General features: G+C 41.2%; 2 protein-coding genes across 4 annotated transcripts in view; one reads left to right on the top strand and one right to left on the bottom strand.

Moving 5' to 3' along the window:
- The window catches only part of niban2b (niban apoptosis regulator 2b), a 36,649-nt gene extending 34,524 nt beyond the window's left edge, over positions 1-2,125 (bottom strand). The window contains exon 1 of the mRNA XM_070965091.1: positions 1,998-2,125. Within this exon, the coding sequence (XP_070821192.1) occupies positions 1,998-2,052 (55 nt within the window). The 5' untranslated portion in view covers positions 2,053-2,125. The remainder of the gene's footprint in view (positions 1-1,997) is intronic.
- Positions 2,126-4,852: 2,727 nt separating this feature from the next.
- stxbp1b (syntaxin binding protein 1b) overlaps positions 4,853-13,665 on the top strand; it is a 28,711-nt gene continuing 19,898 nt past the window's right edge. For all 3 annotated transcript variants that reach the window (XM_070964799.1, XM_070964798.1, XM_070964800.1), the window contains exons 1-3: positions 4,853-4,948; positions 11,582-11,631; positions 11,778-11,859. In XM_070964799.1, the coding sequence (XP_070820900.1) occupies positions 4,912-4,948; positions 11,582-11,631; positions 11,778-11,859 (169 nt within the window). In that variant the 5' untranslated portion in view covers positions 4,853-4,911. The remainder of the gene's footprint in view (positions 4,949-11,581; positions 11,632-11,777; positions 11,860-13,665) is intronic.

Here is a 13,665-nt window from a genome sequence, read left to right on the forward strand (position 1 = left end):
TCAAGGTCTGGAGGAGGTTTCCATGCAGCCACATAGACACACACGCTTTTTCATGCATTCCTCAGATTCCACATCTGATACATGCGCGCGCACCTCACTCTGCATTGGCCACTCAGAGCATTAGAAGAAAAAGATGCTGCTTGGCCTGTAACATAGCTTTCTCTCTCCTCTTCTTCCTGAGAAGTAGTCAGCTGTATGTGTCGTAAAACTTTCTGAAGAAACCAAGAAAGTCAATTTAACACAGAAAAGTCAGTGGATCTGAAGAGTAAACGGGCCAACAGGCAGTGACAATGGGATAAAGTAATTATTTTGAAAGTGTTAAACTATAGAAATCTACAGTACATAGGCCTGGCCAGTGTCAGAACAACCCTTGGGACTAACAAAATTGGGCTTTGGGCCCCTACTGACCCCCCGTTCCTCTCATTCTCTGTGTATTGGGGTTGGGTGTCAAGTACCAAAAGCTGACATCTAATGTCTTGAAAATAAGTTGTCTTCTTTATGTGTTCTTTGATATAAGAGTTTCTGATCTGAATCAGCATTTTGCCATTATAACATGATTTGATTTAGGAAAACGTATTGCATGGCTGCTTGAATTAAGCATGAATGGGCTTTTTTTGTAAACTGGAAACAAGATAAGAACAGTTTAAAGCCAAGTCAGCAGCTAAATGGAGATGGCAACAAGCTCACAGTCTGAACATTTAGCATAGTAGATTCAATGTTTAATGCTCACCATCCGTTTGATAGCCTGCTAAACTAAAAATGCCAATTAGCACCACACACAAAGTTCAAGAAGAAGCTTATTCAAACGTCATTGGTTTAGCAGGTATCTGGACAATCTGATCTGATCCTCTCCAAAGTCAGCAAGATTCAACCTCTGGGGACCATTCACTTCATGGCAACTCACGTCCTGTTTGTAGAGCTCTTTCAGTCATGGTCAAATGTCACAGTATTCACAGTAGAAGTATCATATCAGCACTAGTATTGAAAAACTTGAAATGACACTCCACCCAAACAGTGAGTATAGGAAAAGTACATCTGAGATTTTTTTAAGATCCTAGATTCAGTTTAAAATTTCAGAATTATCAGCTGATTGCGGCCTGGCTGCCATGAGCTCTCCTGCACACACTGTACGGTTCCTAATCTGCTACAGTCAACTCTGCTCAGGATCTGACTTCACCTGAAACTGAGCAGGTTCAAACAGGCCAAATAACAAGGTCAAATGCTCATTTATAAGAGCTGGGGCTGATATGGGCGCAGCTTCTATCTTTCCATGGTTCTTACTTTGATAAGTGAACGAATGAAAATGGTTAGAGACTGCTAATCACTGTGGCTGCCACTTACTTTTCATATTTAGGTAACACAGTTCCACAACTCAGGTTAAAAAACGAGGCAATTTCCAGGCCAAGAAAAATTAAGAAATCCAATTTTGCTCCTCACAAGAAAAAAAAAAAGAAACATTACTGACACAGGAAAGCACTGAGAAAACAGCTTTTGGCTATCATGTAGGGGAGACTCTGGGACAGTCCAACAAGGGTTTGTACTGGGACAGTTAAAAAAAAAAAAAAATCACAAATAGTCACAAAAACAGATGAATGACATGAACAGGGAAATGTTGAATAATTGAATCATTGTTTTGGACTGTTTAAGTCAGAAAACATTGATTATATGTCTGTGTCCAGGATCCTTCAAAATTGATCACATTTAAGTCCCAGTGTTTCAAAATGCTGTCCCCTGCTCTGCTGCCTCTGAACCTCGCGTTTACTGCAACAGCAGATCGATACTGACTCCACAAGCGATTAAAGAAGCCTACACAAGAAATCTTTAACGTGGAAAAAAACATTAAGAAATGCCAGAGTCACACTAACATCCTGGTAAAATGATCTCATTCTCATGTGGGCTGTGTAGAACAGTTCACACAGCCCGCTGCGTAAAAACGCACATGTGCCAAAAGGCCATAACAGCACGCACCAAACACACCTCCACAAAACGCTCCTCACCTGTGATAATCTCCCGCTTGGCTTCATCCAGGTGACTGGAAATCACGTCCCCCATGGTGGATGAAACTCAACGTCCCAGAGTGACTCTACTGGTGTGGTCTACAACTAGCGCTTGAGACAAACGCAGGAAATCCGTTCAGAGCTGTAGACTCCTCTCACCTCCTCTCCAACATGAACCTGAACTCACTGAAGTTTGAAAAGACGGGCGGTAGAAAGCACTCAGGCCGAGGAGGTATGGGCATGAAAAAACTTCAGCAGAGTAGCAAACTGACGGCAGTTTCTCGGAGAGACACACCCTCTTTAAAATAGGAGAACTCCCACCTTCCAGGGTGGTGCGTTCAGGTCATATTGGGAAAATGGCAGATACGAGCTTTAGATTCGAAAATGCTCCTCTACCAGGACTGCAGCCAAACCTGAAATACTGACGTCCTAAGTCTGAGTTGAACTACTTGACTTTTTCAGGAATTATTTTTTCAGTTTACTGTTACTGCTAGCTACTTTCTGTCAACTTTATGTCTCAACACAAATTTTTAAATGGTGATTCATGGTGACCCTGCCAGGAACACAGTTCTGATGGAGAATCGCTGAATCCTTCATAACCATTTCTTTCTTTGGCAGAAGTTTTCTATTTATTCAGTTAAAATGACTGGATTCTACATATGAGATACTCATGATGTATGACATACATTACCAGGTTGCTAAAGCACTACCTAACATGGGGTGTTTGCCATGGCAATTTTCTACTTCACTAATGTCACCAGCAAGAAAATCCTCATAGTGATCAGTAGGACATTTCTGGCAGATAACCCAGGCCTACCTGCAGGACCATAAAATGGATTTTTAGAGGTGACTATTTTCCAGCTGTTATCAATGATTTGTTGGCTGGAGAGCTTAGTGTGTAGAAATGCCATCCATCCATCCATTTTCTATGCTGCTTATCCCTTTCGGGGCTGGAGCCTATCTCGGCTGTCAACGGGCGAGAGGCGGGGTACACCCTGGACCGGTCGCCAGCCGATCGCAGGGCACAAACACACAACCATTCACACTCACACTCACACCTATAGGGGAAATAGAGTCACCAATCAAATTTTGGTCTGTGGGAGGAAGCCGGAGTACCCGGGGAGAACCCACGCATGCACGGGAAGAACATGCAAACTTCACACAGAAAGGCCCGACCCGGCGACCTTCTTGCTGTGAGGCACGCACACTACCTGCTGCTCCACCGTGCAACCCGTGTTGTAGAAATGTATTTGTTTAAATAAAAAGAGGTGTTTTATCCACATAAACAGACACAGAAATTAGAGAACTAAATGCAGGCCTTGACAGTTATCCAGAAGTTTCACAGACAGATTAAGATGTCAGCATAAGAAGATGAATCACTACATTTTAAAACTCTTGACTCCAGAAGGTGCTCATTAGGGACCCACGGCTCATTTTTGCCCTGGACCCCCAAGTTTATGGGTTACAGTAATCTGGCCCTGAAATTTCAATCAAATTCAAACACTGTAATTCCCTCCAGCATCAGTGCATTGATACAGCCCACCAGGCTTCTCTGAAAACTCCAGATGTGTTAGCACCTTATTTCTGTGTTCTGGATGTTTCTCCTGAAGTCATTAATCATGTGTCCGCACAGGAATCTGTGAAACCAAACATTGCTTGGAGAAACATTGTGGACACATTTTTCCCCCCTTTGAAAGAGTAGGGGGTCTTTGCTTTTCTCCTCCTCTCATCGAAGAGCTGATGTGCTTTTTACTTCTCCTCTGCTGCCCTCTCATGGACACCAACCCAACTGTCACTTTTCTCCAGTGAAACGCGCTCCTTCATGAAAGACTCCTGTCGTAACTGTGGACACCAGGCAGAAGTTTTAATGACCCACTCTGCTCCGTACCTTTCTCTCATGCATTACTAAGCCCTGGTTTTCACGAAACTTCATCAACTTCCAGCAGGTGCACCGTGGAATCATTATATATTGTGTTTAAATATGAAATGGTAAACACACACACACACACACACACACACACACACACACACACACACACACACACACACACACACACACACACACACACACACACACACACTTTTATTTGTGCTCCATAAAATAGCTTTTGGCACAGCAAGTCAGACTTGAATAACACACACTATGCTTCCGGCTTTGACATGTTGTCTTCAGAATAAAAGCCTGTTGGCCTGTATTGGCCTCCAGCAGAACTGGAGCCTCAGAAAGACACATCTAAGATCTACTAATGTAAAGCCACCAAAACTCTTGAAGAATTGTGAACAGGTATTTCAAATTTGACTTTTGTGTGTTTCTGCTGTTTGTTCAGTCTTTTGTCCAGGAAGTCTTGTCTTGTTCATGAAGTCTTCCTCTCAGGAGAGCTGCAGTTGTACCAGCAGAGATCTTGGCCATTGAATGATTTGTGTTAAGTACCTACTGAATATAGTCAGGACATGGCCCAGCAGTCAGTGTACGACTCCATATATGGCAACCTGTTGTCATGTAACTCAAGTTCTATAATAAGGTCATATCATGACAGTTGTGAGATGAAGACTGAGATGTGGCTGAAACCTCAGGAAAAGCCTCAAAGCAGAGCTTGAGTTGACATTATTTTGTCACACCTGCCCAAGGTTTAAGAATGAACATACTTCAAAACGTCAAAATGTTCATGTCTCACTGTTGAAACACTCAACAGGCTTTTCACTCAAATACTGTGCTAATGTATTTTACTTTTTACATTTTATTGAATATTATTTACTTCTTTTGTCAGTGGCACTGTCCTCTATTCCAAACGGAAGGCTTTTATTTTGTAAATAACTAAAATGGGAGTGTGTTGCTTATTGTTGTAAATTTGACATCAGTTGTAGCACCGGTCAGTTGTCTGTGGAGAGGTGGACACGCAGCAGAGGGCTCGTCATGGCACCACTTGGACTAAAAGCCATTGTTGGAGAGAGTAAGAACTGTTTATTTTATTAATAAGTTTATTTTCCTCATTATTGATGCTAATAGAGGTCAATGCAGCTCTTGGTCAGACTTGTTATTTTGGGACGCTCGATGCGCCAAAGACGCACAGGCGCATCTGAGCCGCACCGCTCGATACCTGCTCATTTCTCCAGACTGCGCTGTCAGTGAGATGAGTTATGCAGCTATGGGGTGGACTTGTTGGGTGATGTTCTGTTAGACTTTGATGGAAGTTTCTATCGTTCATTGAGCCGTTATTATTGTTTGTATGAAATACAGTACAAGAGCATGGAGTCCTGGTTTGGTGCAAATCCTACCTCGCTAATCTTTGTCTGTGCGGATTAAGTGCTTTGACATCATCCTCAGAGGAGGAGGTCCGATCGGATTGTGACTGCCTCACTAACAAATAAATTTCCTTTTGCTTTGATATCACCTGTATATCAACATCAGGACACAGTGGTCCATTGTTAAACTAAACATTTGTAGTCATTGTAAGAAGACGTGTCCTCGGTGCTGTGGAGACAGCTCTGGCAAGGCGAGACTTAAGAGAACGAGAACTAAAGGCAAATGGGATTTCCTCCAGCACTGTAGATATGGTAATAAGCTAACATGGCACTGAATCATACGTTGATAATAACACGCAAAGGTTTGCTACAGGGTTTCTTAAATTCAAAGGCATCTGTGGAAGAAACTGGCCACGTTGCCAGGGTGGTAATCCAGCCTTGCTGCAGCTGTCTGTCAGATGAAAAAGCTACTCCCATAGGTGCAGCTCCACAAAACTTTGTAAACAAATGAATATCTGCTAAAACAAACGAGATCGTGCTCATTCTGTTTGCACCTTTAACACACATTTCATTTTCAATGAATAACACATCATGAAAGCTTGAGCTAAGGTTATGTGTCTTGGTGACAGCAGGTGAAGGTTCAGTCATTGTCTGTCACACACTCATGACAGATGGCCTGTGGTGAAAGCATTGATATTTAAAGAGCATTAATCAGTATTTTTATATTTCCATACATCAAATAACTACATGTCATGTGACAGGAGTGGCTCATAGTGACTGACCCACAGAGAGTTATCACCAACTGTGCACTTCTCCTCAGCTATACGGAGCATTTCACTATCTTCAGATTACTGTTTTGTTTTTTTGGCCAGCAGTTTTACTGTTTCAGTCACAGCACTCTCATCATCTGTTTAAACAATGTTAAACTTAACAACAATATTCACTAAATAAATAAGAGAGAGAGAAAAACACCGTCCTGTTAGCAGTGAGGTCAGTTAATCATTTCAGCCATCACTTTCTGTGGCATTAGGCTCCCGGAAATGGTGAAAAAAAAAAAAAAAAAAAAAGTAAAATAGAAACTTTTCCATGCAAAGTAAAAAACATTCCTTTCATCCGCTGGTTGCCTTTCCCACGAGCAGACAATTCATCATTTGGCCTCCCAAAAAACAGACATTGTGTAGGGACTTTATGTTTTTTGAAGTGGGTAATATTCATAATTCATCATTCTGGATTAAGCAGCACCTCTGGACCAATCTGGACTGATCAGATCCAGCACCTTTTTCCAAACGCATGATCTGTGGATGCTCACACATACAATGAAACAGAGACCCCTTGTGGTAGTAATATTTGATGCATGTGTCAAGAATATTCGGATTAAAGTGGTGTAACCTTGCCAGAGTGATGTCCTGTCTGCTTAGCCATTTAAATTGTAATAATTTGGAGTGTGTGTCTCTTGCTTGGGTTTGAGCTAAGGAGTGAGCCTCTGACTGTTCCTCCTCTGTGACGTTCTCTTTCAGATCTGCTTTCTATACCTTCAAATTCTTTGCACTTGTTTACAAACAGATTTCATAGTAAAGACACATGTCCCTTGTCTTCGCCATGCCTGTCTTCTGGGGTCGACAGAGGGGAAGCTTGGAACTGCTGTGTCGCCTGGACATAATAAACCTTTGGAGCTGAAGATATTTACTTTGTAGGAATTCTGTATTACGCTTTAAGTTCTTCAAATGGCACAGATTCATTTCCATTACCAAGGTCAGACACCTTAGCTATACCTTTGATAGTCCAGGGTTTAAAGTCTCAGTCTGCCTGACCAAAAGTTTTTGTTACCAGAAACTGACGAACTTGAGATAACTGTTGTATTCCCCCCAAATATGAAAGGTGCCAAATTATTATTGTGTTTTTCAGGAAGTGATTTTTATTCTGTTTGATTAATGTTTTCTTACTTTCTATCTGAGTACATACAGAAGTTAATAGGGACTGTAATTGACTGGGATTCCATTGTGACCCTTGCTGGGGATGATTCTTAACAACGTAAAACATACCTTCTCTGGTTTTAGAGGCCCAGAAGTACCATATCAGATTTGTTAGTTGTAGTCCAGCCCTGCTATTTGGTAAATACAACAAGGAAAGTCTGGTCTGGGCCTCAGACAGCTGCTGTTCCAGATGAGCTTTGAAAAGGTTTTCTTGAACAGCTAAAAATAGGAAGAAAGGTGGGAAAATACAATTTATCAAAACACATTCAAAAACTTAGGTCAAATTGTCATTTTTACAACGTTGATGCATCCAATTAAGGATATTGATTATTTTGTCAACCTATTTATGAGCTGCATAACTGCCTCTGAGAGGAGGTTGTAGTAATAAGCTGGGATGACGTTTTTAATAGTTTGGGTGATATTAACTCTCAGGTAAGTAAATCCCAGTTTTGACACCACAAAACAGTTATGATTGCCTTTCATTTTCTGCCATGAACATAATTACAAATTTGTTATTATTTATATTATAACCTGAAAAGACGCAGATTGCATTCTGTTTTTATTCATGTTTTGCACATCATCCCAACTTTTTTGGGATCAGTATCAACACTGACTCTGGTTCAGTCAAGCACACATAAAGACAGAAATTTCTGTTGTCTGTTTAGGGCTTGTTGGATTTTTTAGTACACAAACAGGCAACCCAGTAACCCAAAGATCACTGAGTCCTCAGTTGTGTTTCTTAGAATGGCACTACATTTATATGACCAAACAATACATCTCAGGGAGTGTGTTGCCTCAGAAGTGACATGATACAATAATCAGTTCTCTCACTGATCAGGATCAGCATGCCCCTGTGCCTGCATGGAGCTCGGTAAAATAATCAAAGAATATTAAAACAACAACAAAACAGGTCATAGTCAGGAACATAGTCATCGTTGATAACAGTTTGACAGTCACATACGGATGCTCAGCAAACAGGTTTGAGTGCAGCCTGCTTTGCAGCATCCTGTCACTGACAGAGCTCTAATGAGAGGAGTCCTCTGCGGGCTTCAGCACACAAGTAAGAGAACTAGAGCATACTTAATGATGCTGAACCTGATCAATGTCACACAAGGACAGATGATGGTGGAACTATTTTTAAAATGTACCCTGATGGAGGAATATGACAGCAAGAGGAGATTTTTTTCATCCTTTGATCTGTCACTAAAAAAATCTCACCGACACACTGGTCTGAATACAAAGGCCTAAAGCTACCATGGAGTTCAGGATCTTACTGATCCTTCAGGACCTCATTTCTCTGAAGTTGTTCAAGATATATCTGAAAGCTGAAGAAATCCTAAATGAACTTCCATAATGCAGTCTGATTATGAGTTTAGCAATATATAGTATGTACCCTGTGTACATGTGTTAATGTATCTTTAGATGTTTTATGTTTCTATACATCTAATTTGCAAATACATTTCATAAGAAGTACAATGCTGTCTGGATTACATTTTAGCAGTAAAACAAAGAAACTTTTTTTTTTGATGGATCTTCACAGTGATCACTGCAAACCTTTTTCATCTCAAAGGGAAAAAAGGAGCTGGTGCGCACTGATTGATTTGTTGTCTTTAATAGTGCAAATAGACCGATGTTTCAACACTAATCTGTCTTTATCAGAGATGTACAATCGTTACTGGACAGCTGGTTGAACAGGATTTCAAATCCAGTGGATCGTTAGAGTAAGTCAAACCAATAAGACGGAGTATTTGTTGGTTCAAAGTGCATTTCTTTTCATCTTTTCTGTCTTTCTCTGGCACAAATGGGCCTTCACATGACTGCAGGTTCCATGAAATAATACAGAAAAATGATTGTAGATGTCATGTGTATCAGTTTGTGCACATGTCCAAAGAACACAGCAGTGCTTGTGGCAGGGTTGGAGGGGTGACAGTAATACAGACAGTCTTTTAAATAATGTCTCATTGGACAGTGCATCCTCCTCCTCCATCATCTGCTTTTCCTGCAGTATGTAGCAAAGTGGACATCGTGTAGGCCAGAGGAGAGGAGCTGCTGGCCTACGTAGTTACTGCTAGTTACTGTCATAACACATTATAAAGCTGTATTAGACACATCAACAGCAGCAGCAGCAGCCTGTTGTTGTTTATCCCGCCTGTGAAATCTGCTTGTCAGGCGTCCCACGCTTTCATGGGCACTCCCACTTAATCCTGTTGAATAATTGGATAAACAGGACCATTCATTGATTCATACATCATTTACTGTCATTGCTAGCTTTCCTCGGACAGGCAGGTCTGGCTGACTGTGTGGAATTAGAAATGTCTGATCCACCTTCATGTAAATATTTTGTGAAAAATTCTATAAATATTTCTTGAAGCCTTTGACTCTTCGAGTGAAATGTCACCCCGGCCATCTGTGGAAACAGGACATGTTGACTTATTTGCTTGTCTGTGTATTTATCTTTGTGTGTGTTGTGTGTGAGCGAATGACGCTGCTTTCCTGTGACGTCACGTCCGCTGACACAGAAACAGCCCAGAAATAGCGGTGGGGAGTGGTGGATGGGGTAAGAGGATTGGGAGCAGATTAGAGGCAGTGATTGCAGTGGGCCTGTCCCTCCTAGCACCGAGTCCCGTCGTGCTCAGCCTGACAAACTGGACAGAGGCTTAAACCTCCAGTGGGGAAACTGGGACGCTGTTCATCAACACAAGTGACAGGAAGTTGTGAAGTGCTGGAATCTGTCATAAAAACATCAGGCTGATTCACACCTCAGGAACTGACTCATCTCTAATAAGTTCAGCCATCCATTATTGATTATGTTACAGTGGACGTGGTATTATTCCCTGCTGTGACGGTCCAGTTTCCTCGTGAGAGATCATGTTATTCATCTGTCCCTCTGTTTCCCAGCTGCTTGTGGAAAAGGATTTGCACAATCAGGTTGTCATGAGATTCTGTGCTTGTGTCAGCTCAGTGCTCAGGGGCGAGATGATTTTTGGATGTACTTTACAAACATACAGATGTTTCAGAAATATCGTTTGGTTTTGGGTTTTTTTAGCAATACAGAGAGAATTATCCATGCTTCTAATCCTCCTGCTACATTATGTAAAGAAAATGATTACATTTTTACAGAAACTTGCAATAATTATTCCAGCTTTCTTTGCTGTAACATCACAAAGTCAAATTATGTACTGTTCTTCCACGGTGCAAGTCCCCACAAACTAATGGCTTCTCACTAACTAATTCAGACAAAGTGTGTAGAGGTTGAGAGAAATGGGCAGATCCTGGGTTAATTAGGCTGTGCTAAAGTGAACTTTAAAACAGTCAGCATCAGAATCAGAATCACATTTTTTGCCAAATAAATTTAAATTTACAGGACATTTTCAGTAGCTCTCACACTCTCTTATTAAATGAGAGAATTTAGAACTCCTAAGAAGACAATTGAAGGTTTTTGGACATGGACTCTGGACAAGAGTCCATGTTAAAATCAATCAGTGTTGGTACTTTTGCTTTTCTGGCACAGCACCTCCGTGTTTCCTAATAAAATAATCTAAGCTCAAATGTCCACTTGCTTAAGCTTTTTGGAGTCTTCGACTCCCCTTGACTTTTTCAGCAAGTGGAGCTGGCTCAGGTGCAATGCCAGCTTTAGCCTATAGGTAGCCTTCGGTGAGATCTGACAATGGATCCGTTTAGTAAGTTTTTAATAATGCCACAACTGCAAATACTATGAGAGAGGGCACCTAAACTGAGAACTCCCTGCGATAACTCATCTGACAGAATTTATTTTGACCGGTCAGAGGAGGTGTAGTTTGGAGGTTTGCTGAAAGTAAAAAATGTCAGACAGTACCTTACTCCATGTGCTTGAATCCATGTGGAATACAGACAGGATGTTTCTCTCTCTCTCTCTCTCTCTCTCTCTCTCTCTCTCTCTCTCTCTCTCTTTCTTTCTCTCTCTCTCCTGTCCTCTCTCTCCCCCTGCTCTTCTGTCCCCACTTGCTTATTCTCCCCATGCCAACCAGCAACGGGCTCTGCTCAGGGGTCATCACACATGGAGCTGTGGTCAAATGAAGATAGCTTTATTTGTGGAGATCTTTTGAAAAAGTCAACCACAACGAGCGATGTCAGTGATTATGCTCACTGTGTCACTGACTACTGCTTAGTTCTTTTGTTTTCTCCGTCGTAGTTTGATATGTACCTGCAGAAAGAAAATTGTTATCAAGTTATCATTGCTATCGTTGTTATCAAGTTTGCATTTTCATATATCTATTTTTGTTTTCATACATGTAGTACTTGTTGAAAACTGTTCAGCGTGATTTTGTGAAGTCTGGGTTTTATAATACGTCCTTACTGAACTGTAATTACATTTTTCCTTCTGTGCAGAGATAATGAATGATGTCATCAAGAAAGCAAGAGAAAAAGGAAAATGGAAGGTAATGGTCTTGTTATTCCGATCTTGTTATTTTGCTAAAGTTTGACATCATTCCCTGTGATCTTGACACTGAATATGAGTAAAATCACTAAAGATATCAAAATAAAACCCTTATAAAGGCTCCTGCTGCATGTGGCTGTGTTACAGGTGCTGGTGGTGGACAAGCTGAGTATGAGGATGGTTTCCTCCTGCTGTAAGATGACAGACATCATGTCAGAGGGAATCACCAGTAAGTACAACAACCCTGTCATGTTATGTACCTGCAGTTGTAGTTTTGAAGTCAGTTTAATAAAGTTCAGTCAGGGTAAAATTCAGTTCAGCTGAAATGATCTATATTGGATGATTGATTTCTAGAATGAATTCAGTTGAAATATTTACAGATATTCACGCAAGGAAAATGGAATAATAGTGGACGCTGTGTTGAAACAGTGGGTCACATTAACTCATATAGAGTCAATCTATAATTTTTAATGTAATGTGTATTTATGAAGTTGTTGCTTTAAAGGCATACTTTGTTCATATCATTTCCAAGAGTGAGTTGTTAAGATTAATATCTCATATCTGCTTAGTACGGAGCTGGAGTTAGGATGTGGTTAGCCCACCTAAGCATACAGAACAAACTCCAAAATGCAAAGATATTTACCAACACCTTAAAGCTCAAATGTATCTATATTTTATCTGTATTCAAACAGAAATGTAAAAATTCTAACTTGTGGTATTGTGCCTTCTACCTCTTTTTCTTTATTGGTGAGTGTTGTTTGAGTAACTCCTTCTCTCTCTCTCTCTCTCTCTCTCTCTCTCTCTCTCTCTCTCTCTCTCTCTCTCTCTCTCTCTCTCTATATATATATATATATATATATATATATGTATATATATATCAATTTTAACGGCGTCATTTTTTTTTATCATGAGATTAACACTCTTTGTGACTAGTGAACTTGTAGTTTTTTATAAGCTGTGGCCAACAACTACAGGATCCGGTTACAAACCGGAAACAAAACAATAGGTACGCCCACGCACGTGTTTGGTCTTGTCTGCTCGCTAGCTGTCAAAGAGTAAGCTACCGGTTTGTGTGGATGTCAAGCGCAAAATGCCGAAATGGATGCGAACAAGATTCTAAATGGAAAGTTTCGTTTCAAAAAGTTTCCAGATGGGTCGACTGACAAGACCAAAGTTGTCTGTGTGTATTGTCGATGTGAACTGAATTATCAAGGTAGAACATCCAGCCTGAAATACCACCTGATGGCCAAACGCGCGGCTAATGCGAATTCTCCGCCGCCTCCTTGTCAAAACCAGGCGACAATGGATGGCTTTCGACAGAGGCATATGGATGCTATTATGTTCAAAGGAAACTGAAGAAAGGAAAGTTTAAGCCATGGTTTAACTGCACTATAGCCTGAGTCCTAGTTTACAATGATGTGCACTTTGTAACTTTATTTTGAATCACCCTGTTTCCTCTGCCGTGATATCCTCTTCTGGCTGTGGCCCAACAAGCTCTGTACGGTCGGCAAGAGCCAGCAACCAGTGTCCTCTTGGCCTGCCAAGCCATCTCACAAATGCTGGCATCAGGGGCAATGAGGGGAACCTTTTGTTTAAAGAACAGTTTCCTCTCAGCCACTCCACTGATGCTCCCATTGAGCATTTTATGAGTTCTTTCACATAGACACATGGTCCCCACACAAAACAGGACAGATATAACAGCCCTGATAGCAGAACTGACAGAGCTTCTGGGAATTTGATGTCCTGTGTCCCTCCAGAAGAAGAGAACAAGGGTTTTGTTCAGTTTAGATGATCTAATCCTTATGACCCCCTTCCAAGAGAAAGCTTTGTTTCACACTATGGAAGTCGCAAAGCATTTGCAAACACTGTTTTTCACTGTAAATTGGCAAAAGAGCTCTCTGCACCCCCACCTAGTGATTAATTTAACTGGGTGTGGGATTGAACTCCACCATGAGAGCAAAGCTGTCCCCAGCCAGGCTGGATGTGGATACAGTCGTCCACTTCCTGTTGATAAGCCACGAGGCATCCATTTAAA

The sequence above is a fragment of the Chaetodon trifascialis genome, chromosome 6 (genome assembly GCF_039877785.1).
Source record: "Chaetodon trifascialis isolate fChaTrf1 chromosome 6, fChaTrf1.hap1, whole genome shotgun sequence".
Taxonomy (NCBI): Eukaryota; Metazoa; Chordata; class Actinopteri; order Chaetodontiformes; family Chaetodontidae; genus Chaetodon; species Chaetodon trifascialis.